The 21,613-nt window shown below is 39.2% G+C and overlaps 1 protein-coding gene and 1 long non-coding RNA gene across 2 annotated transcripts in view; one reads left to right on the forward strand and one right to left on the reverse strand.

Annotated features, from left to right (window-relative positions):
• LOC138051971 (uncharacterized) overlaps positions 1–14,492 on the reverse strand; it is a 23,631-nt gene extending 9,139 nt beyond the window's left edge. Inside the window, exon 1 of the long non-coding RNA XR_011132969.1 lies at positions 14,393–14,492. This is a non-coding gene — a long non-coding RNA (uncharacterized lncRNA). The remainder of the gene's footprint in view (positions 1–14,392) is intronic.
• LOC138050987 (fork head domain-containing protein crocodile-like) lies at positions 11,950–12,762 on the forward strand. Its single transcript, XM_068897193.1, is given in 1 exon segment — positions 11,950–12,762. A coding segment is annotated over 1 exon segment (813 nt).
• Positions 14,493–21,613: the final 7,121 nt, after the last annotated feature.

Below are 21,613 nucleotides of genomic sequence, written 5' to 3' on the forward strand. Positions count from 1 at the left end.
GTCCCAGCTATTAAAAATTATACTTAATTACATAAAAAATGTTTCGTTAGTGTAGTAATATTTACAAATACAAATGCCTGCTTACCACAACTTTGCACTGCACTTTTCGATTTGATAAATTTCTTACTTTAAATTTGAGGGAAACTGTAGTAATTGAAATTTTAAAGATATTTACAAACTGTATAGTAACATTTACATGACAAGTAATTATTGTAAAGTATAATAATTTTGTTCATGATGATTTACATGATAAGTAATTATACATTATATTTGTAAATAATGTATATTTTAAAATTTTCACTCCCTTGTGTGGCTGCCTTGCATGGGTGTGTGTGTCACTATTTGCTCCTTTCTGCTTTTGGAATCCCATTTAATAAATAATACAAATATAACAATTCTTTAAACTTTGTACAGTGAATTATTTTACCTTATTTTGTCTGCACATTCAAGTTTTATGAGACATGTGACTGTGTGCAAGGAATGGCAGCAAAAATAAACAAAAACCAGGTCAATTAAATTTTTTGACACACAAAACAGCCATAATATTTAGGTATACCTTCTCTTCAATTTCTTCTGCAAGTTTTTTGCAGTTACTATAAGTTGCCATACACCAAAAATGAAGTAAAAAATAAAATTAATGAACACAAAATGGTGTGTGATGTTCCATCATCCTAAATCAATGTATATTAATTACTTAACACTGTTGGAATCAATATTAAATTTTACTGGGACATATTAGTTATTAAATACTGGCTCAATTACTGATACAGTAATATTATTGATGTACTATATTTAATAATTACCCTTTCACCCCTAAACTGGCCAAAACCGGCCATACTTACTTAGGCCATTTTAGCATATATTATCAAGCATGCCTTCATGATCAGTTGATGTATCTAAGAATAATGTTTTGGTTCCGTTAAATGAAATTTCTTGAAATTTTTAAGGTAGTGTATCTTGAGAGTGTTTGCACATGAGATAAATGCAGTGAACCAGGTTGGCCTCAGACACATACACAAAATAGCGGCTGGTATTAAATTTCTGTCGACGTATCTGTTGAGATAAGATGTTCTTTCAAAGGACTGAGGACATCTCAACTCTAAACGATCAATGAAAGAAAGTGAATGAAGTGACATACTTCCTTCCAGCGCTGCATTCAAGTTGGATAAATCGAAGCCTGCGAGCTCGAGGGATATATTTCGCAACCACGTTAGATAGTACTCCCTTCCCAACAAAGGAATCTGGCCTTTGCTCGGGTCTTTTCGCACTTTGAGCATTTGTTGTTCACTTAAATGGAGAAATAAAGCTAAAAAGTATAAAAGCTGACTCGAAGCAACTTCAGAGGCGTTGCTTCCCCGAGCAGACTAAAAGGGCTAACGAAAGAAAAATTCCCGCCGACTAAAATGCCCCTTGCAGAATCTTTCCCTGTCACGTAAACTATAAATGACCACCTTCAACTGGCAGAAGCTATATAGAACGATCGAAGAAGCACAGGTTGAAATCACCGCTTCGAAAGCCATCTTTGTTTATATCACAGCGCGCGGTTGGAACACTGGATACTACAATTTTCAACAGCCAATCAGACAAAAGTCTCCTTTGTTATATCAAAGATGTATGCTGTAAACTAGTTAGTGTCAAATGTAGTATTGCCTCCTGGAACTTTAATTAGCCCGTGATATGGTTACGTGTACTGGTCACATTGGCATACATGAAGGGGCGGACGGACGTACGTACGTACGTACTTTGTACGTACGTACGGACGTTGATGACGTCATGACTATAAAACCAAATTTTCTCACATCGATGGGTTACCATATTTTCTTAACTATGGTGCTCCGCTTCGGCGCGCGCGGAGCTCCGCTATTAGACGTTTTGGTGTGTTTGTATCTTGACTGACCCTACAGACTCGTACCACACCAACGCGAGAATTTTCATCGCAGGGTATACAGTCAAGCCCCTCTCGTAATCGACCGCGGCCATTAGAACTCTTGTAGCGGACCTCAGGCTCGCAGCTGAGCACCATGAGTAAGATTTTTTTGGGAAATCTATCCATACGAGAAATTTTGGTTATGACCTCAGGGTGCGCCCGCGCATACAGATTAGAGAGTTTAAGCAAAGACGACGGCTACGGCAACGAAAACGTCAGTCAAGTATTTCGCGATTATTCCGTCTTGTTCACCTTGTACAATACGGGCGAACTATCCTGTAACTGGATGGGTACGAACGGTTTTTAAGTCTAAACAGAAAATGACCGTTTCATTGTTATATGCTCACGTTGTCGTCAAAAACTAAAATTTGGTGATCTCACGTTGTTTTGTGGAGTACGGCAAAAAATGCACGGAAATTCGTTCTGTACGTACAGCATGACTATTTTTCCTTCCTTAACCAATGATATTCTTGCTTTGTGGCGTTGTCCTTGCCGTAGTCGTCGTCTTTGTTTAAACTTCCTAATGTCGGGGTGGAGGCAGGACAGCCTCTGGGGACGGGAGTGTTTGGGCAATTTTCCTTGGCGGGAAATCGCATGGTAGCGTTGCATTTAGCATTCGCGTATTTCTGGCGGGGAAATCATATTAGGGAAGATCAAAGTGATAAAGAGTGAAGAGCACGAGAGAAGAGGCGACGAGAGAAATTTCAGCGAAGAAAGGAGAAGAAGAGAAAGTTTCAATGAAAATCAACGTAAAGCTGAGAGAAGTAGAGCGAGAGACAAAACACTAATTCACAACAGTTGGCTTTCAGATAAATGTTTTCCTTCTTAGTGCATGCCTCGCCGCATCACATTTTGTTGTACTCGCTAAGAAACGAAGAACAGTATGGAGCCCAGTTCTCGGCCACAAAAAACGTAAACTTGTATTTTTTACTTTGGAATAGCCGTAAGGACTTGAAATTTCACAGACAACTAGCTTCAGCATTCAGGTTACACAAATAAAGCTATCGACTGCTCAACGCTGTTTTCTCCCGAGTAATAACGAAAATGGAGGCTTCGTTCGTTCGCGGCCAGCGAGCCCAGTTCTTGGCCATAAAAGAGTGCGCTCGATTCCTCAGAGTAAACAACCCTTTATCACCAATTTTTGTTAAGTTATATTTCGACCACAAAGTATCCCTAAGGAGCTTTATTTCATGTTATTCTCCTCCCCTGAAACCTCGCTCAGCAGCGAACGCTGGTTGATTCTTATTTGTAGACCTCCAGCCTTTTTGCCTGCTTCGATGACGCCCAGAAATACTAATAGTAAGCCTTACTAGTTCTCGATATCCCCAGCACTTTCTATTGGCCGTTTAACTTTGCTTCAGCGTTCGACAGTATGGTGCTTCAACTCTCAACCTGCAAATCACTAGCCTGCGAGCAGGCTCTCTCTCTTCGGTGGGAGAGAAGGAGAGCCTGCACGCATCCCTTAGAATTTTGAATGCCGCCTCCTGATGTCACGCTGAGAGAGCTGTCAAAAATTAGCCAATCAGCGCGCACCAGAAGTAAACATTGAAAAAAAACACAGAAAACAGAAACCCACGCGTTGTGTATTTCAATTTGCCCGAGGCAGAAACTAAAAAAAACTGTAAAGGAAGGAAGCCTTCGCCAGAAAAGCCTAACAACTATTGCTGAAGCGTAGCTGAATATTCAGTACGGTAATTCGTCGAAGTCCCTTCCGCGGAAAAAGTGTTTCGTTCGTCAGGGAAAAATTTAGCACACAAACTTCAAACGACGGGAATCGTAATAGAGACATTCGGTTCCCCTGACCGCATCTCCACTGTGTGAGACTCGTCGACCACAACTGCTGCCAAATTTCGGTAAAGCGAAGCGGAATTATCTTTTTAAATTTATTTTAATGAAATACAGACATTACAACTGCTACATCACACTTTAATACTAGACAGATATTCTAATACCTACACCATTTTATTTCAATTGTGGTTATAGATATGTATTTTACTAATTCAATAATTTGAAAATTGGAATATTTTGTTTTCAAGTGTATCGGAGTATTGCGGAGTTACGAGGAGATCGAGCAATCATTTGTGGAGCCGCCTTTTCGGCTTAGCCTAATACTTGCTAAAATCGTGTAGAGTTCCTCTATCGTTAAATCAGCAACAGAGGCAGCCACGGTGACATGAAGTCGCCCTCGTATTTTGGCCGCTACGAAAAACAGTTGGGAAATAAGACTTTTCTCGAATTCTATGGATAACAGAGATAGAACTTCCTTCCTTCCAGTAGAGAGGCCATTGCATCGCGTTGCCCGACCTTTAATTATGTAAAGTTATGGTAAATTGCAACATTCTACAATTTTCTCAGACGCATTTCTGACCACCTCATCTCTGCGAAGCGAAGAGGCTTTCTTGTTGTCGGAGCTCGTCAATGGTGACGTCACGAGGTAATTTAATTTCAGCCAATCAGTATTTTGCGTCCAAAATTTGGACGCGACATTCAAAATACAAAGCCATGCGGGCAGGCCCTCATTCTACCCCCAACCCCAGTCCCTCAGAGGGCCTGCTCGCAGGCTAGCAAATCACTGGGTACAGAAACTTAATACTTGCCAACATATTAATAATTATGCAAAAAATTATCATTTCCAAGCAAAGCCAGCGGTCGTCTAGCATCTGTTCAAGTCATGGATCCATACTAGGGAGTGAAGTACTGCGAGTGCGACCTAAGAAATACGACTACAAAGACAACGAGCTTTATTTGCATGACCGTACCTGTACAAAAAGTGTTGAAAAGTTATTTCAAGGTAACACAAAAGTCAACTAATAATAGTTTTCACTACATCTGCCCCCACTTAAGATAATATGGATGTCAGTTGAGGTGTTTTCAATCAGATTTTCTATCAGATACTATAATCTTTGATGTTCAAAGTAAGAGGAATCGCTGTAAATATGCGAAAATTACTCACCATCAATGAACCACACTTCGATACATCGATGTTCGTTATCTGCCGCGTGACTCAAATTACCCAGAACACCTCGCGAACTCGGTGAACAATACCGATACCACCTTACACGCCCGGTTGAGCAATACCGATACCACCTTGCGCGCTCAGTTGAAAAAAATCGAGATTGCTTTAAGAGATACAAAAGGCAATTTGGTCAACTGTGGCTGTATCCCAGCTTCCCACTGGGTATGACTGTGCACACAATGGCGCCGTAAAACTCATAAAAGAGCGTTTACTTCGCATGGAAATGTCACTAAACCGTTTGTGACCTTAAGGAATACTTCTAGCGATTGATAAAATTGCGTTTGACATAAACAATCTGTTGAAAAATATGTATATCCTAACCTACTGATCGGCGATTTGCACAAAGGCGATTCTACCATGGCACCAGCTAATGCCGCTGATCGTACTTACCACTGCATCTTCACAAAATCATTTCCAATCAATCAACGAAGAAAATCACGGTGAACAAATCGCAACCCATTCTCTACCTTGAATATAACGATTATCGTTAATTCGTAATTTGCTCAGAATTTACTAATATCGTTAATTTAGAAGAGTGAAAGCTTGATTTGAATTATGGAAAATAACCCAAGTGTATGGACGTATAGGACTCGAATCTGCGAATGTTGATTATAAACCCGTCGCCTGACCACTTGACCACAACACCGCTAGCCGTGCTCAGGGACAATATTTTAAACAACAAACAATATTAACACTGCGAAAGGTCGGTTTCCAAACTTCACGACAAAGCTAAACGTCTTAAAATCAAAGCTTAGGCCTAAATTATTAATCTAGCTTAGGCCTAATAATTCTTCAGCAGCGATATTCCATGAGAGAGTTAAATAGATGTTTTTTTTTTAGAGTGCGGTGTCTTGATCTTCAGTGGTGAAGCGGAAAGAAGCCGTTCCTAGAGAGTAGAAGCTCCAGGTTCAAATCCAATCTACGAATTTCTCTCTGCTACGACAAGTTCTGGAACACAGTGTCCTAAATTAACGAAAATAGTAAATTCAAAGCAAATTACGAATTAATTGTTATTTGCATCCATGGATGTAGAGGATGGAAATGGATTGAAACTTGAAAAAACTCTCCAGTTTTTCAAGTTTGGAGATTGTGTTCGCAAAAAGTCGCCAAAAATTAAATACGAATAGCTCTTTGTGCAATAAATATATTTCATGTCTTGTCAGTGGTTGTCAGGAATGTTGTATGTGTGAGCTACAGTACTAATTTGTTATTTGTTCTTTTGTTAAACCTCAAGGGTGGTCTCCAATCAGGTGAGACCTTGTAGGAGCTGCGAGGCTACCGACTAATTTAGATTTTTACCCAGTCCTGACCTAAAAACAGCAAATTTAGCATGCCAGTGCCCCTTTAACCTCCCCGCCAAAAGCAAACATGTTTTACCATTCTTACCTCAAAATTTCACTTTTTATCTGTCGCGCACGACGCGCAAAGTTAACAAAACTAGCAGTAATTTGGACCCACGACCATGATGTTAGAGTCATGGGTCCATTCTCGATTTTTCGTTACAAACTGCTTTGCAATGCAAAATTTCTCTGAACTGACAGGAATGCAAAGCAGTTTGTAAAATCGAGAATAGGGTTAGGGTTAGCAGTTTGTAACGTAAAATCGAGAATTGATCCATGTTTTCACATCACGGTCGTGGGTAACAATGGTGATGTTACGGGTTGAAATTAAATTCAGATCCATTTAAATCAAACTAGGTAAATTTAAATCAAACTAGGTGAATTTAATTAACTTAAGTTATTTATCAACTCTTTGAAAAGCGATATTGAAAAATATGATTGAAAAAGAGGGGCACGGTTTTTTTTTAGGGGGGTTGAAAACAAAACAAAAAACCAAAATATCCAAAATATCGCCTTTTCCTCCTCCTACTTTCCTCTCTACTCTCCTTCTATCTGTCCCTATCCCTCTTAAACTTCCATCAATTTGTCATACCTACCATTACCATTGACCCATTCAGTTCCAATGTGTACATGAGAGAAAGAAATTGCTTTAAACTGCTCTCACCGAGATTTCAACCGGGTACCTTTTATATCCTTAGTAGTGAGTCCTTCGCCGTAACTAACCGCTAAACCACACAGGACTTGGACAAGCAGTCGTCATTAATTTTAATAGCGAATGTTTTTCTCCTGGTGCAAGAGGGCCCAGACTTTTCTCGGTCATAGTATATTATGCGAAAGTTTACTCGTGCGCAATGAGAACGGAAAAGAAATTGTACAAAAATGTCAACTACACCAAGTTCTTTGCCAAGCCCATTCGAATATTGCGCACAAAGGAAGAGACAAGATGGACAAGTATATCAAGCGAAACTACCAGTCAGTATCCCAAGAAGTAATACAACTCTTAGTATTACTCTGCTCAATAAAGGAAGAACAAAAGTCGATAACCAGCAGGCAAAAACAGCCTGTGCTAGCCCCTATTCAAGCAAGAGGATTCCTAACACATTTGCAAATGCACCTAATGGACCTTAGAAACTTACCATGTACATGTTCATGTCATCGCAAACACAATTGGATTCTCTGCATGATTGATCATTTCACAAAATATTCATGGGTTTATCCATTGAGAATAAGCAAGCTGAAGATTTATTGGAATCTCAATTTTGCTGGCAATTTGGATTCCCTCAGAAATTACACACTGACAATGGACGGGAATTTAAAAATTCTCTGATGTCCCAATTCTGCAAGAACAACGGCATCACGCAACTTCATGGATCTCCCAGAAAACCATCAACTCAAGATTTGGTGGAAAGAAACAATCAAACAGTAGACCAGAAAAACCGTGAAAGTCCAAATCATTGGTGTCAGGTACTAGGGGAAGCTGCTTACAAAAAGAACACTGTGGAACATGTAGCAACAAAACAAACACCCTATGAAATGGTATGGCATACCACCATGGAAAGAACCCGAAACTACCCCAGATAAAAAAACATGATCAACATTCTACCATGGAAGAAGAAGAAGAAGAAGTGGATGCAGAACCTGCACCTAAACGTGGTTGCTATTGACTTATCAAGTCAACAAAGGAGATAAGGACATCTCAACAGGAAATGGCAAGAAACACACAAAGAAAATACAACAACAAAATGACATCAAAAAAACCCAATACTATTTCATTCCAAGTCAACAACTTTGTCAAAATAAAAATTAATGAAGTGGACAAAAGTCCATTACACCGAAACACACTTTTTGGTAAAGTAATTGAAAAAGAACGTGGATTTATGAAAGTTATAACCAAATTTGGAACTATTGACACTTGGATTGCACCAAACAAGCCACAAATAACTGAAGACATGAATGTGTCATTAGACACAACTAAAACAATAAGTTTCACTGCCGCATGTAAAAGGATATTGACTAGTGACACAGGTCCAAGAGGTGCAAAAACAAGGAAATGACTTCTCATTTTCAACTACCTACAAGCAATGACTGTTTAATAAAGGTTACAAACTTTGTAATTGCCAGTAAAAAACCGCAATGGGGTTTTATACTAAACAGCATATGTACAAGAATCTGCATATCATTCAATAATCTACCTTATAAAAAGTCAAGTTTCGGATGTCTTTTTCCTTCCGAAAACCAGAAAAATAGAGCAAAGTCTCATGAAGGTACTTCTTATTAAACAAGGTTTTGTTTTCTGCTGCTTTGAGATAAAAAATGCAGAATTGGTTATCATGCACAGTATGCCTAACCCCAACTGCTAACAATTTAAAATCAGTGCTTAGACTTAATAACAACCAAAGGCGTTTTTACAGACTAACTCATGAAGAACGTATGCTAACCACATCCCCTTATTTCCAACACGGATATACTTACCAGTATATACACGTACTTGCAAACAATTGACGGACGTTTTGTTGATGCTTCCTACTTTCAAATTTACCTACAATAGGTTGAAATCATTTTAACCTGAATTTCAAATATACCTGTAATATTAGGAACGAAAAATATTTGAATTTAGGCGCACTTTAATAACAGCGATTACAAAATCGACACAGAGATTCATCTTTACCAGCAACTTTTCTGCTCGTAATATATTTTAAGTTCTCCTAAAACCAGAAATTTACAGTAAGTCATTTTACCGGTATTTACATTTGGAGCTTCAGACAACAGTTCGACCTCTGAACGATTAATCTAGTGTTAGAATTACACCACAGCACACACGTTATTATATAGACAGGAATGTTTTATACACTACTCGTAAACTTCATACGGGAGAGAAAGAGAGAGGACCCTGGGGACGAGTCCTCAGTGGTGAGGATATTGATGACATCATTTGTCTCTTTTGCATGGTTGTTTGTTACATTCAGTGAAAAACGGCAAGCGATAGATTCGTGAAGTTCCTTGAAGCTGACATAAAATCCTTCTTTGAGGAACAAGAAAATGCTAACTCAAAGAGGAAGACTTCATACGACTTAAAATTCGCATCAGAAAAGCGGTGAGTTTGAACAAAAACAGTTCAAAAGACGGCAAACTATTGTTATTATTAATACGAGCGGCCAAATGACAAACTGCCCTCTGTAAAACGCGGCTTTTTTGCGGGCCAAACGGGAAATGCCCGGGCTGAAAATGCATTTGCCGCCCTGATTCTGATTGGCTTCAGAGATGTCCAATAACTTCGCTCGGCCAAGGAGATACTGAGGATACCATTTCAATGCCAGAGTTGGCGAGGAGTTTTGTGGATGACTTATTTTACTCTTTTTGTTTTTCCTCCAATCGGCCTTATTCGCGCGGCTGCCTTATTGGCCACAGGCAATAGATTTTGTACCCCGAGCCTCGAGTTGAAATGTTTGAGAACGAGTCGATTTTTGGTGGGGCAAAAAAAGAGTTTCAATCCTAAGGCTCATTTTTGCTCTCGTTTAGCTAATCGTATTGTAACAACAACTTTCCATACTATAGTGTCATGCTACATCTCTGTTTAAAAAAAAAATTCTTATCAAATAAATTTGTATGATTTGACCTTGTGTCTTGATAATAATGATAATCACATGGCTTTTGTCGGGCATATGCTACTCGGTCCACAAATAAACTATATGCCCGACAAAAGTCATGTGATTGTCTCAGCGTGAGCATCTTCTCGAAGGCTTACATTTTATAGTATTCAAATCACGGGATTTTGCCTTTCGCTGCTGATTATTGTTGTAGGATGTATGATGTATAGCTTCGTAATTGTAATGTTTTTTGCTCTAACTAAATAAGACAAAGAAAATTACATAGCGGCTTGAAGGTATGAATTTTAGTTTCCTCGTGTTGAAAACAATGTTCTACTGACTGGCTGCGCTCGTTCGTAAAATGTAATATCGGCTATTTATTTTTTGGACAAATTTGATTCCGCACTTTTGGTCCCTCGATGTCTGTTGAAACTTTGTGAAGTCCATTCCCAAACAAATGCCACTTCAAATTCGACGATCATAACCGGACTCGATTTCACGTCTAATTAGTTTCAATTAGTTCTAATGCTTTGCCTTTGGATTGAAACTAAATGCCCGAACATGATCGAGCCTAGGGATCCGTTCTCGAAAGTCCTGCAATGCCATGAATTGCCACTCGCTTATTCTGGAAAGCCGGTCTTTTCACATCCAACATATATAAGGAAAAGAGCAAAACTTTTTCAAAGTTCTGTGTCTTGAAGCATTGTATTCTTTCTGAAGACAACTGAGGTCTTTATTGCACCCTTTCCTCTTTGAAATTACGTAACTGTGATTCCGGCGTAACAAACAACAAATGGAGTCAGGGGCACCCAAATCTTCGGTGAAATATGTGTTCGGGAGAGTCAACTGTTCTAAGAATTTCGGTTCTACGTTGCCAATGCAAACGGCTACAGATTTCTTTACTAAAACATCACCTAAAAGATTCGCAACCAGGGGAAAGTTGTCTCTTACGTTTTCGGAAGGGATATTTTTCCAACTTTTGGCACTAAAAAAGGTCACCTAGCAGTTTCGGATGAGTACATGGTTTGCCGGGAAATTCTTAGAAGGTAACGTTCAGCTAGCCATTTCTGAAATGATATCATTCACTAAAATTTTCGGACACTTCAATTTTCAGCTAAGATATCCGAACAGATCAAATTCTTCTAGATGATAAAAATATCCTTTTAGACAGTCTTTATACATTAAAAGGAGACCAGAAATGTCCCTCAAAGGCTTTTTGCTTAATTTTCTCGTTGGGGTGCCCTTGTGGAGTGTAGAAACCTACCAAAAACCCAGCTATTAACGTACTTGAGCATTGTTGGCTATTCAATCTCGTCAAACTATGTCACAACAAGATAACAGTGAGATTGTTTGGCTTTGAATAGGTGATAGTGAGGCGCCCATTAGGGAGAACCCAGTGAATGGGAAAAAATATGGCTAACATAAATAACAACAATTGAGGAAAGAATAGCGAAGAAAGGGAATAACAGAAGGGAATTTACGTTTCAAATTTAACTATGGTCCCAAATGACGTCAAAAACAAATCGTAAATGCTCACTTGCGCTTTCGATAAAAGCTAAAAGTGCATTACAATTAAAGCAAATTGTTGTCTAAAATATTGCCAAAGTGTTAATCCTTGAGGATTATCCAGATAAATTTTCTTTTAATTGAACATGGACCTCGTGTATTGAGGTTGTTGACATTTTTTCCTTCCCAGAGACAACATCCAAACAAAAAAACAATAACAAACACAGAGGAGGGTGGTGATCAGTAGTAATTAGCTGTTAAGATATTGAAAACTACTTTCATAAGCATACACTCTTCTTTCTCTGTTTTCTCTGAACCAATCATTCACCCAATGAAAGGCAACTAATAAACAATTTTTTTTCATTTTTTTTTTTACTATCCTTAACTTTTCGTAAATTACCATTACGTTAATGAGTGTGAATATTAAGGTGTTTGATTGTTTATCAGGAACAATAGCACCATTGATAAACTACTTTGTATGTCAATATCATTGCTTGTTCACTTGTGGGAAATTTCATTTATATCTAAGTAATCAGTGTTTGAGGCACACACAACATTAGTGTTAAGTCAGTTATGAAACCAGCAGATTCGACTACCACTTCACACTTAGCACCAATGCTGATGGGCAGTTTTTCCCCGATAGATTTGACCTCTGCAAGGTTTTACTATCCAACTACAAGTACTATTGCAGCATTTCCCTCGGCGCCTCATTTTGGAGCTGGTTATATCAGTCCACAAATTTATTCATTTCATCCTGATAAGGACATGAGAGTATTGCCTGCTCATGCGAGCCTCTGTTACCAACCATCCTTTCAAGGCATACTGTACCACAGCAAACTGAATGAAGACAAACCAACTCAGTCATACATTGGTCTCATTGGAAAAGCAATTCTCAGCTCTCCACTGCAGAAACTTGTCTTAAGTGATATCTATGATTACATACAAACACACTACCCTTACTTCAGGAATAGAGGACCAGGATGGAGGAATTCTATACGCCACAACTTATCACTGAATGACTGCTTTGTTAAAGTGGGTCGCTCTCTGAACGGAAAGGGACACTTTTGGGCAATCAATCCAACAAACTACGATGACTTCAGTCGGGGTGACTACAAGAAGAAAAGAGTTTCGAGAAGAAATCGATTATCGGGACAGGTATCAGAACAAGAAAGTGGAATAAGGATAAGCAAAGATCTAAGCGAGAGTTCCGAAAGAACTCCCAAAAACGCTCTCGAAAGCCCCAAAGGAACACAGAATAGAGGTTTTCACATAGAAAGACTGTTGTATGACAGACCTAAGGTAGTGAACGAAAATTAGGCCAAATAAACGATTACAATGTCAGGACCTACTCCTCCTACCGCGGATTGTAGTATGTCATCATACTGATAATTGTTATAGGTGGATTTGCAAGAACCATAAAACAATGATACATAAAATCAAACGAAGGTTTTGAATCGTCGGTATATTCGACAAATTATTTTCTTAAGCTTATTCAGTGGGAAAAAATGCGTCAAGGAGAGTGTCTGTGATAACAACTGTTTAGGAGCCTGTGCTATTGTGCCATACTGTGGTAGTATGACTTATCTCCTAAGATTCAAATTACTGAGTTTAAATTTGAACCTTTTTTACTACCGTTAGATTTTGATTCTAGATATTTCTGATGTAGTTTACAACATTGCTTTATCGCAAAGGAAAATCTATTTCTTTTGAAAAAAGGCAAACACATGCACTAATGAATGTAACTTAGTTGTTGTCACTTTTGACGATTAAACATGTTTATTAGGATGCAGTGCTAACGACGAGTAAGCTTTACCATTAACGCGTATAAAAGTACATTTTACTCAACAATAAAACAAATATTGGGGAACAGCCACACATCAGCTGTCGTCAAGTTGTTCAATGCCACAGTAACAATTAACCGGAAAGAACGAAAACGTCAAGAAATAGAAGTAGGCTTGACTGTTAAAGGCAATTTAGTAAGGCCGTACAAACTGTAATCAACAGCTTATCCATAGCACCCTATGTTATAGAATGCTCTCCTCAAACCTTAATAGAAAGGATAAAGGAAGGCAGTGCTTTTTTTTCTAATAATTACCATGTTACAGATATTCGGAGGCTAGTATGACGTAGGATTTAGGATGGATCAGTTTGAAGTCAAGAACAGCATTTTACGTTCATTCATTTTGTATCAGAATCATGGCTTATGTGGATATTGTTGGAAACTGCTCCCTCTGCTCTCCAATGGTAGGTTCTGATTTTTTTAGGGAAACCAGAATTTGCACGAGTTGTAATTTTAGATTAATATAGGAAAAAGCAAATCACAAACCCATGTTTTAAAAAATACCGTACTTTCAACCAGAAACTTGTGGAGTTTAAGTGTATATCGAAACAATCCAATTGTACCGTCGTAACAATATCCAGAAACTCGAATGAATGGAGTAAATAAAATGGTGTTTACCAAACGTTAGTGATGAAGTTGAATTTGGGACAACGAAATTCAGAGTGTTGTCTACCCATACCTATAACTTCATTAAGGTAACAATTTCAGGTCATGTTCTTTCAACCGTCTACAGATGAAGTGACGGTAAAATGTAAATCTGGCTTGCGAAACAATCTCTGTCGAGTTAAAAAGGCACCATCGTCCTATTACAAAATTTAATGTAAACTGATATCTTTCTACAAACGTCTTGTATGGGGTCGCATAGCACCGAGTATTCCCAGACGGTCGCCATACAGTAGAGTAATGTGCAATGGAATCACTCATTCATGTTATGGAGTCCAATTTTACCAGAGGTAATTTTCAACCAACTGCGTGGCGGGGCAAGGGCCGGTTTGGTTTTAGAAACGATAGACTAGTCACACAGTGCGAGGATTTTGCTAAGATTCCGTTGGGAAATTGAATTGACGTTATTTATCCAACTCTGGTTGAGAAACCAACAACAACAAATTGTTTGTACTCTCTTTTGCCTTAATTACAATATTATCATGTCCTTTATATTTAAAAGGAATACTGTACCCTGACACTGTCACTGAGGAGTTTTGCGGAGAACGTATCCTCTGGCCAGATTGAAGATAATCAGCTCTCGGAGTTGGCGTCAAAAATCGGTCGTAATTTCATGATACGCTATCACGAATATATGCAAATTAGAGTCATACGTTATTCTTTAACCGTCATGTATGCCCATATATAGTGTCTACAATAGGAACAGCTATCTACACTGTCTACAATGGGAACAGATATCTACAGTGTCTACAGTAGGAACAGCTATCTACATTGTCTACAGTAGGAACAGCTATCTACACTATCTACAATGGGAACAGCTATCTACACTGTCTACGACAGGAACAGCTATCTACATTGTCTACAGTAGAAACAGCTATCTACGCTGTCTACAATGGGAAATGCTATCTCCACTGTCTACAGTAGGAACAGCTATCTACGCTGTCTACAGTGGGAACAGTTATCTACACTGTCTACAATGGGAACAGCTATCTTCAGTGTCTACAGTAGGAACAGCTATCTTCAGTATCTACAGTAGGAACAGCTATCTACAATGTCTACAGTAGGAACAGCTATCTACATTGTCTACAGTAGGAACAGCTATCTACACTAACTACAATGGGAACAGCTATCTACACTGTCTACAGTAGGAACAGCTGTCTACACTGTCTACAATGGGAACAGCTATCTACATTGTCTACAGTAGGAACAGCTATCTACACTATCTACAATGGGAACAGCTATCTACACTGTCTACAGTGGGAACAGCTATCTACACTGTCTACAGTAGGAACACCTATCTACACTGTCTACAGTAGGAACAGCTATCTACATTGATTACAGTAGGAACAGCTATCTACACTATCCACAATGGGAACAGCTATCTACACTGTCTACAGTAGGAACAGTTATATACACTGTCTACAATAGGAACAGCTATCTACATTGTCTACAGTAGGAACAGCTCTCTCCACTGTCTACAATGGGAACAGCTATCTACACTGTCTACAGTAGGAACAGCTATCTACACTGTCTACAGTAGGAACAGCTATCTACATTGTCTACAGTAGGAACAGCTATCTACACTATCTACAATGGGAACAGCTATCTACACTGTCTACGACAGGAACAGCTATCTACATTGTCTACAGTAGAAACAGCTATCTACGCTGTCTACAATGGGAACAGCTATCTACAATGTCTACAGTAAGAACAGCTATCTACGCTGTCTACAATGGGAACAGCTATCTACACTGTCTACAATGGGAACAGCTATCTACACTGTCTACAGTAGGAACAGCTATCTACGCTGTCTACAGTGGGAACAGTTATCTACACTGTCTACAATGGGAACAGCTATCTTTAGTGTCTACAGTAGGAACAGCTATCTTCAGTATCTACAGTAGGAACAGCTATCTACACTGTCTACAGTAGGAACAGCTATCTACATTGTCTACAGTAGGAACAGCTATCTACACTAACTACAATGGGAACAGCTATCTACACTGTCTACAGTAGGAACAGCTATCTACACTGTCTACAATGGGAACAGCTATCTACATTGTCTACAGTAGGAACAGCTATCTACACTACTTACAATGGGAACAGCTATCTACACTGTTTACAGTGGGAACAGCTATCTACACTGTCTACAGTAGGAACACCTATCTACACTGTCTACAGTAGGAACAGCTATCTACATTGATTACAGTAGGAACAGCTATCTACACTATCCACAATGGGAACAGCTATCTACACTGTCTACAGTAGGAACAGTTATATACACCGTCTACAATAGGAACAGCTATCTACATTGTCTACAGTAGGAACAGCTCTCTCCACTGTCTAGAATGGGAACAGCTATCTACACTGTCTACAGTAGGAACAGCTATCTACACTGTCTACAGTAGGAACAGCTATCTACATTGTCTACAGTAGGAATAGCTATCTACACTATCTACAGTGGGAACAGCTACCTACACTGTCTACGACAGGAACAGCTATCTACATTGTCTACAGTAGAAACAGCTATCTACACTATCTACAATGGGAACAGCTATCTACACTGTCTACAGTAAGAACAGCTATCTACGCTGTCTACAATGGGAACAGCTATCTACACTGTCTACAATGGGAACAGCTATCTACATTGTCTACAGTAGGAACAGCTATCTACACTGTCTACAGTAGGAACAGCTATCTACATTGTCTACAGTAGGAACAGCGCTCTCCACTGTCTACAATGGGAACAGCTATCTACACTGTCTACAGTAGGAACAGCTATCTACACTGTCTACAGGAGGAACAGCTATCTACATTGTCTACAGTAGGAACAGCTATCTACACTATCTACAATGGAAACAGCTATCTACACTGTCTACAGTAGAAACAGCTATCTACATTGTCTACAGTAGGAACAGCTATCTACACTATCTACAATGGGAACAGCTATCTACACTGTCTACAGTAGGAACAGCTATCTACACTGTCTACAGTAGGAACAGCTATCTACATTGTTTACTGCAGGAACAGCTATCCACACTATCTACAATGGGAACAGCTATCTACACTGTCTACAGTAGGAACAGTTATATACACTGTCTACAATGGAAACAGCTATCTACACTGTCTACGACAGGAACAGCTATCTACATTGTCTACAGTAGAAACAGCTATCTACATTTTCTACAATGGGAACAGCGATCTACACTGTCTACAGTAGGAACAGCTATCTACGCTGTCTGCAATGGGAACAGCTATCTACACTATCTACAATGGGAACAGCTATCTACAGTGTCTACAGTAGGAACAGTTATCTACACTGTCTACAATGGGAACAGCTATCATCAGTGTCTACAAAAGAGACGCGAACAAACTATGCATTGCACACCTGAGTTTTTACTTGACATGTTTTCAGCTTCTTTCTTGCATTCAAAGGAACGACGTGCGTCAAGCTTTACACCTTTTTTCCAAAAATATATTTATCGTTTTCGAGCCAGCTATGGGGCATTTAACATTACGAAGCAGGTTTCGTCTACAAAACGAAAATGGACCCTGTACCCCTTTTTTTGTGGAAGGTATCCTTATCGAAAAAGAAAACAAAAGAGACGCGAACAAACTATGCATTGCACACCTGAGTTTTTTCTTGACATGTTTTCAGCTTCTTTCTTGCATTCAAAGGAACGACGTGCGTCAAGCTTTACACCTTTTTTCCAAAAATATATTTTCGAGCCAGCTATGGGGCATTTAACATTACGAAGCAGGTTTCGTCTACAAAACGAAAATGGACCCTGTACCCCTTTTTTTTGTGGAGGGTGTCCTTATCGAAAAAGAAAATAAAAGAGACGCGAACAAACTATGCATTGCACACCTGAGTTTTTTCTTGACATGTTTTCAGCTTCTTTCTTGCATTCAAAGGAACGACGTGCGTCAAGCTTTACATCTTTTTTCCAAACTTATGTTTATCGTTTTAGAGCCAGCTATGGGGCATTTATTATAATGAAGCAGGTTTCCTCTACAAAAGGAAAAAGGGTCTTGTACTCCTTTTTCCGGAAGTTATCCTTATCGAAAAAGACAACAAAGTAGTCGGGAAACTATACACTGCACATCTGATTTTTGTCTTGACCCCTTTTCAGATATTTTTTGCATTCAAGGGAGTGACGTGAATCAATAGTTCGACCCCTTTTACAAGAGGTAGTGTAGAGTGTCAAAGGTGAGAGAGAGGCATCATATTTCTACGAAACGCAGTAAAGAAAAAACAATTCGTTCAATAAATTTTCGAAGTTGTTCTCCTCACCCTGTATCATTTGGCTTCCTTTGTCGTTACTCGCCATCGTTGTGTTCTTCACAGAAAAGAGTCTTAAAGTATTTATTGAGTCCTATTTTCTCACCTGAGGCTTGGGAGTAACTGAGCTCGTCATAATTGTGGTAAGTGTTTGGGTGCAAATTTGCAGACTTGTGTATTTTATGTAACGATGGATAAATTTAACGGAGTCTAAATGACTGCATCAGTTGATCACACCGGGACAAATCGATCTGTAGAGGAACACTGCCAAAGCAAGGGAGTGAAATTCATGACTGAAGGACTGTAATGACAGATATCGCCTGTTCACCTCCAGGACAACTTTTCTCTTTAATAAACAACAAGAATGTACTTACAGTAATTGTATAAAATACTTGAAACTTCGCACATGTTGAAACAACGCATATGTTGTCAACACGGTTTCATGTACATTTCCCTTTTTTTGTACCTTTCTCTCTTCCACTGGGGCTGGCTTTTCTCACTGTATGGAAGGTCCCACAATGCGAGTAAATTGATAAGCCTTACGTCTTTAATTTTTAGAGAAAACAGAAAGAGGACATTGGCGGATCCATCGTGGTCCCAATCATGTGAAAAAATGCGTTTTTGGGGTCTTTTAATTTAAGCATAAAGAAAGAGAGGCAAAGCGAGAGACAAAGGAACTATGAGAAGGGGTTGGTTTTGCATTGTCTCTCAAAGATATCGTAATTAAAACCGGTGCCGGTGGTCAAATTTGTTCTCACCTTTTTTTTTCTTAGCATATCTGCCATCTACAACCACTGCACTGATGGTAGTCATGATGAAAAAGTACTGCTGGGTGATTCTCATACTTGAACTAGCTCTCTGCTATAAATTCGATCAGGAATTTAAGACGTTTCTTAAAAAAGTATGCGAAGAGGCTAATGCCGAAATACAGAAAAATGGATTCCTGCATCGCCCACAAATTTGACAGGTTGAATTTTACGACGTACTGGAGAAAACGTGCCCACGAAGTTCACTGAATTTTCACGACACATTACCTTACATATTGTGTGATCCTTTAAATCAGTTTCCCACCCTATTTAAAAAGGCCGGCGTGACAAAGATTCTTTGCCCATTGTGTTTAAGGAACAAACAAATTCAATATATCAAAGACACGCCTTCATGGAAGAATGGCAAAACTCCAAGACTTAACCCTCGAATAATATATGGAATAAGAAGTCCTATTGCACTCATTTCCAAACTATACTGCTGCTTCGGAGGGCACAAAGAAATTGTTGCCTGTGATCCAGACATTCTTAAACAGCTTCCGGATGCGTATATCGATTTTTATACAAGTCATAAGTCTGGTATTACAAAAGAACTTTTGCAACTCTGTGAACAACTTTTAGGTAAGGGGCTTAGTCTTTACTCCATCGCAGAATTGTCAAAACAACGATATGAGCAGACTTACGAAGAAAACAAATTGAGGTTTTGGCTGGACACACAACCAAAAAAGGGTTCCCTGCTGAAAGTATCAAAGCAGAAATATTTAGAAGGAATGAGCTGGCCCGTTCCTTCAGCGAATCTTTTATCTCCTGCGATATTGTCAAGCTTTCATGGGACTCTTTACCTCCTTGTCGGCGGAATGGCTGGCTTGCGATCACACGTACAAATCCGTGGCCAACGTAGGGTACTTCAGAACTACAGATGGAAGATGGATAAAGAAATTCAAAGGCATTTTTGTCATAACAAATGAAAAAGGCCAGCCAGTCCATTGGAAGTTCACAAAAACTGAACAATTCGAAGAGGTACGAAACATCTTTAACCAACTTGCTGAGCGTTTTCAAACTCAGGGTAAGACACTGAGCGGTATTTTTACAGACACGTGTTGTAAGTGGGCTGGCAAACTAAATGATATATTTCCAGGAGTCCCTGTCAAGCTGGATCTGTTCCACGCCGTGCAACGCTTTACCAGCACGATACCCAAGAGAGCAAAATACCATGCAAAGATTCTTCGAGCCTACGCACTGGTATTTAGGGACCCCAAGGATTTAGGGGAACAACGCGCACTTGAAACCCCTGAACCAGAAGTTCTCATTGATAACTTAAAAAAGTTTCAAAGGGAATGGAAAGACGTGACAGATGGTAATGGTCACCTGGCGTTAAATACCAATGCGACAAGAGAAATGAAAAATATCAAGGTGCATATTCTTAAAGGATGTTTATCAGGCATTCCTCCTGGATGTGGCACTAATAGAAACGAACGATTAAACAAACATTTGAACGACTTTTTGTCTTCAAACAAAATGGGCATTTCCCTGGCTTATGCGAGATGTTTTAGATTGTTTGCAGAACTATCGAGCATGAAAAAGATGACTACGGAATACTTTACTTCTTATAACCGGCAAAATGAGTTAGGTAACGAACATCATTGTGACAACAATTCTAAAGAGTCCAAGGAGCGTTTAGAATCATTTGGCATCGAAAACGAGGCATACCGAGAAAAGGAGGAGTGTTACAAGAAGTGGAACATAAATATTGTAGAAGATGAAAAGATTCAAGCCGTAGATAACTATATCAAATCTCTCCTCGCTGACTGTGACAGTGCATTACAGTCACTTCCATGTCATTCGTACGTCCTCAGTGAACGAGAAGAGACAAAGAGAAAACTGAACATTCTGCACAATTCAATTTGCCTATGGAGGTCTGCAAACTACTTACAAAACATATTTGGAAAAAAAATTGTGCAACACCAATCGTTAATTCAGGATTCTCGACCAGTTAAAACTACCTGGGGAGAAGAAGAAGAAAGGGAAAGTGTAGAGAGTACTCGAGAGACAAATCCCTCGAAAGTACAGGAATTGGCGAACGCGTTTGGGTTTAAAGTATTGGAAATAGAAGGGGATGGCAATTGTTTCTTTTCTGCGGTCGCTGCCCAAATACAGAAGCTTCTAGAAAACCATGACGTATCGACATCACTGATAAATTACTTTCACATGCTCGGCATACACTGTGATGCCTCAACGAAAGACATGGTACGCTTGTTGCGCCGTCTTATTGTCCAGGAATGGACAGGTCCTTTTATCGAAGATTACCAACCATTCTTTGTTGGCGTAGACGTCCAAGAGGAGGCAAGAAATTTTCTAGAAAATGGCCATTTTTCGAGAGGTTTGGGAGATTCCATGCCATTGGCCATGGCAAACGTTTTGCAAATTCAAATAACAATTTTGGCACCACATTACCTGACACCATTTATATCTGTTTTTCCTCGATGTCACGTGGACTGTATCCCTCCTTTGATGTTGGCATATGAAAACAGTGGACCTGGACATTATGACGCGCTAGTACCAGTTAAAGAAAATGATAAAGCAAACACTGCTACTGCTTGTCAAGGCGTTAATCAACTTGGTAGCAGAAACACATCGAGACTTTCATTTTGTCGATGTGGAATCAATGTTAAAAGCAGAGGAACGCTG

This window comes from Montipora capricornis, chromosome 6 (assembly GCF_036669925.1).
Source record: "Montipora capricornis isolate CH-2021 chromosome 6, ASM3666992v2, whole genome shotgun sequence".
NCBI lineage: Eukaryota > Metazoa > Cnidaria > Anthozoa > Scleractinia > Acroporidae > Montipora > Montipora capricornis.